The sequence below is a fragment of the Microtus ochrogaster genome, linkage group LG5 (genome assembly GCF_000317375.1).
Source record: "Microtus ochrogaster isolate Prairie Vole_2 linkage group LG5, MicOch1.0, whole genome shotgun sequence".
In the NCBI taxonomy this organism is placed as follows: domain Eukaryota; kingdom Metazoa; phylum Chordata; class Mammalia; order Rodentia; family Cricetidae; genus Microtus; species Microtus ochrogaster.
The window spans coordinates 20,697,712-20,702,232 of NC_022031.1; the positions used below are offsets into that span (position 1 = coordinate 20,697,712).

The 4,521-nt window shown below is 45.5% G+C and overlaps 1 protein-coding gene across 1 annotated transcript in view; it reads left to right on the top strand.

Moving 5' to 3' along the window:
* Positions 1-660: 660 nt before the first annotated feature.
* The window catches only part of Ttpa (alpha tocopherol transfer protein), a 23,957-nt gene continuing 20,096 nt past the window's right edge, over positions 661-4,521 (top strand). Inside the window, exon 1 of the mRNA XM_005361910.3 lies at positions 661-1,283. Coding sequence (XP_005361967.1) covers positions 1,080-1,283 — 204 coding nt within the window. The 5' untranslated portion in view covers positions 661-1,079. The remainder of the gene's footprint in view (positions 1,284-4,521) is intronic.

Genomic DNA, 4,521 nt, shown 5'->3' on the forward strand with positions numbered 1-4,521 from the left:
GTGCCACCCAAGAACCACTTCATAATGACTGAAACATCTGACATTCTTGCTCCCTTCCCCTTCTGAGTTCCTTGATGGCCAGGGTCTATTTTCACCTGCAAGATCAGCCTTTTGTGAGCATGTGCTGAACATTCAAGAGGAATTAGTTTTATGGATTCTCTCTGTCCAAGTGGCAGTTCAATTCTACGAAAATTTCGATGGATGGAAGTGAAGAAAAAAGTTCTTTTATGCATTTTCAGGTTTCCGGGTCATCTGTTGACGTGGTCTTCTTCACCAAACATCCTGATACCATCACCTAAGAGTTTTGTGATGAAATCTAGACACATCCATTTATGATGTTTAAAAACTGCCTGCCTCCACCCTCACCGCCTTGCATTTGTTTTGTTTTTTTTTTTTTTTTTTTTTGGTTTTTCGAGACAGGGTTTCTCTGTGGTTTTGGAGCCTGTCCTGGAACTAGGTCTTGTAGACCAGGCTGGTCTCGAACCTTGAATTTGTATATGACTCTAACAGAGCTAGATGCCAAGATCTGGGAAGCATTTTCCTGGACAGAAGCAAGGAGAGGGAGGAGCAATAAGACTGCCAAGGCTGTTTCCTTGAATTGCAGTTTGGAACGAGTTACGATACCGGAGATGACCGGAACGCACTCCGTCTTAAGGAAAGAGTAGTGTAGAGTGCGCCTAGAGTTTCTGCCACAGGCTGTTAGATAGCTGTTTAAATGCTCTTTACAGCTTCGCAGAAAGGATCAGAGGGGGAGGGCAAAAGGGAAAGGGTAGGAAAGGTCCTCTGGCAGCCTACTCATAAACATTGCAAGTAACTTCTTGACTTTCAACACCAGGACTTTCCTTAACTGGGACTGACTCGGGCTACTATAGAAAGCCCTAAGAACGCGATCAGCACCCGAGGGCACCACGTGGGTTCCTTTAAGAGAGTGCCCTGTCCCTTACTCCGGCGGGGTGAGAGAATCCAGGGCTGCCTGGGTGAGTGTGCGCGGGGGCGGCGGCCACGGCGAGGGGCGGAGGGTGGCGCTGGGCCCATGCTTTTCCCCCCGCCGCCCTGGCAGCGGCGGTGGCGCGGCGGGCATGGCAGAGATGCGGTCTGGGCCAGTGGCCGGGCCACAGCTCAACGCGCTGCCCGACAACTCGCCGCTGGTACAACCCGGCTTGAGGGAGCTGAGGCGCCGAGCGGAAGAGGCGGGCGTTCCGCAGACCCCACACCCGCTGACTGATGCCTTCTTGTTGCGCTTCCTGCGCGCCCGGGATTTCGATCTGGACCTGGCCTGGCGGGTAAGTGTGCAAGATCCACGGGAGCCAGGCTTGGAGATGTGGCTGTAGGTGCGCCCCGAGCCCCGGGTGTCCCTCCTCCCCTCCCCGCGGAAGGTGGGGTCCCTACCGTCCGGTCGGACTTCTCTCCGTCCAAGACGGTCTCCAGGATTAGGCAAAGTGGAGATACGGAAACTCAGCCGTTACACACCTGAGTAAGTAACTCCAAGAGAGGTCAGAGAAGGACGAGATGGACATCTGAAGGCATCTTGAAAAGGACTGTGCTAATAGAGCTAAATGACAGGGCTGTCAGGCAGTTTGGCACGTTTGGAATTCAGGGCGGGAAGCGCGATTCTTTTGTGTAACAGGTATTCACAGCACACAGGGGAGGGATCCTGGGACTGGAGAGGTACGACCTTGAGTTTGTCCATCAGCGTCAGAGCTCTTCTCCTTTAGTAACTGTGAGGACCGGACAGTAGTTTCGAGAATTGTACTTTAACCTGTAACTGGTAGAACAAGATGTGCTCAGCCCTGTGCTTGGCACAGAGTAAGTGGTCAGCGGTCAGCGGTCAGCGGTCAGCGGTCAGCGGGAGATCTGACCATGACCGAGACCTTTCTCCAAGGGAAAACACTAGGGTGCTTAGTTCCAACATCTCCAAATTTATTGAAACTAATTTTATTGGATAAGTGCTATGTATGGCAAAAGCAACACAAATAATACAAAATAGTAAAAAGTGCACAGGAACTTCTAAAAAAAAAAGAAGGAAAGAAAACTTCCCACCACAAACTTTAGTTAGTAGTTGAGTGCCCAGAAGTAACATTACCTGTTACTTCGTGCATGTGGTCTGTGTTCTCTCAAACAGGTGCCTGTGTTTTTATTTTTTTTATTTTGGCTTTTCTGGGCCACTTGTTGCATGGAATCCTGTCATGTGAGCACAAGCATACACATCTTACACTTTTTTGGACTCTATTTTCTCTTAAAATGGAGGTATTGCATTAAACATATCTAATCGGTTCCCTGTTTGTGGCTGTGGAGATTGTTACCAAGTGGTGCTAGGACACGTCTCACTGCTCATGCCTTCATCCAGTGATGGGGACCCCAATGTCACCATGCTCCCTGCTCATGCCTTCATCCAGTGATGGGGACCCCAGTGTCACCTTGCTCACTGTTCATGCCTTCATCCAGTGATGGGGACCCCAGTGTCACCATGCTCCCTGCTCATGCCTTCATCCAGTGATGGGCACCCCAGCGTCACCTTGCTCACTGCTCGTGCCTTCATCCAGTGATGGGGACCCCAGTGTCACCATGCTCCCTGTTCATGCCTTTATCCAGTGATGGGGACCCAGCATTGTCATGCTCACCATTTAGCCTGTCATTTAGTGTTCCTCTCCCCCCTTTATTTTAATAGCCTCATTCTGTCTAGCAGAACAAAAAATGCCATCGGCAGGTCGGTGTCTATTTTCTTCTATCACTGACTTTGCATTCTAGTTTGTCTTTATACTTCATACATAACTAGGAGCTAACCTTGATGCGTCCTTATTGCACAAGTTCATCAGTTGCTAAAGTGTGCTCCTGTTTTCAGTGAAGTAACATGCAGCATCTTTGCAGAGAGCTTTCACATTGTTTGTTACACCAATAAAATGTGCACTGCATAATGGTGTCTTTTTCTCCATATATGTATGCTGCCTTACCAAAATATGATTCATACCTCCTAGATGAGAAACAGCTTTTCATTATACCATGCATTCATTTTGTTATAATTGAGGTTAACCACATTTGAGATATCTAAAACTCATTTTTCCAGTTATCTTTTTTTGGTTTTAGCCACTTGTTCAATTTTTTTTTTGCTTCAAAAATACCTGTCTACATCAAAGAAAGAAGGTCTTTGTCCTAGCTTAGAGCCTTTCTGATATTCAAACCCTGTCCTTTCTGAAAGACTAGAATGTTTAAATATGATTAAAAGTATTGACTAGTTTTTGTTTGCTCTTGGGTTTCATTGGTGTTTTGTTCTCTGGTGATGTCAGCAGTGCATCAGAAGGAGGCTCCCAAGCTCACCGTGTCATCATCAGGACTAAGTCCTGATGCGCAGCAGCCGTAGAGCTGGGGAAACAAGCTTTCTCCACCCATCTACTGTTCCTTGTTTTTATTTATTTTTATATATATATTTATTCATTTTTGAAGACCCTTGTGATCTTGATAGACACTGACACTCCTGTAGTGAGTTGCCTTTCACAGGACCAGCATTTTCCTCTTGTGGAATTGAACTCAAGTTTTTCACAGGACAAGCACTCACTATACTATTGTATGAAACCCTTACCCTCTGTTTGGGGTACTGTAAAATTATTTTTCTTTCTTTTTTGAGCTGGAGATTGAACCCAGGGCTATGTACATGGTAGGACAGTTGCCCATAACTGAGCTGCATCCCCAACCCTTTTATAAATGCTTCTACCAACAATTTCTTTAGAAATGGATTTAGAATTGCTCTTCTTTTAATGTTGATTTCAATTTCGGGAGATTATTTTGATGTTAGGAATGAAATAACAGCTGCACCTACTAAATTAAATTACCACTTCACTTCTTTTCCTGTTCATGCTGGGTGTGAAGTTTCTGAACACCCTGATCAATGAATGCACTAGCATGCACTTGGCAGTTACTGAATATTAAAACACAGTCCCTATATTTGAAAGAAGCCCTTAAAAATACAGAGAGATATCTAATAACTAAATCTATGAACTGTTGGTCTTAGCTGCTTTTTAAACAGTCATGAACAAGCAGGTAAGGATATAGAATCTGTCCGTAGCCTTTCCTGTATTCCGTCTTTTGCTGAATGGTTTTCATTGCACAGACCCTTGATGAATTGCCTAGTAGGACTGTGTCTGAGTCTGCTGGACAGAACCCAAGTCTCTGCTTGTGACCTCTCTGTCTTGTCTGCCAACAGGAAGGAAAGAGGAGAGGGCAAATGTCTGCAACTTTCTATTTTTTTCTGAAGTGGTAGGTAGTGCAATCTCTCCTCATGGTATATAAGCTCTAACACTTTGTAGGAAGAAAATTCCAAAATGCCCTCAGTTATAATGGCATTTCTTATTATTCTGGTTTTCTAAGTTATGATAAATTAGTATTTTCTAGTCTTAATAGCTTTCAGTACTCACTGTTAAGCTGTGGCATAGTAGACTAACTAACTCATCAGTACTCACACAGCTGCAGAGTAACCCATCAGTACTCACACAGCTGCAGAGTAACCCATCAGTACTCACACAGCTG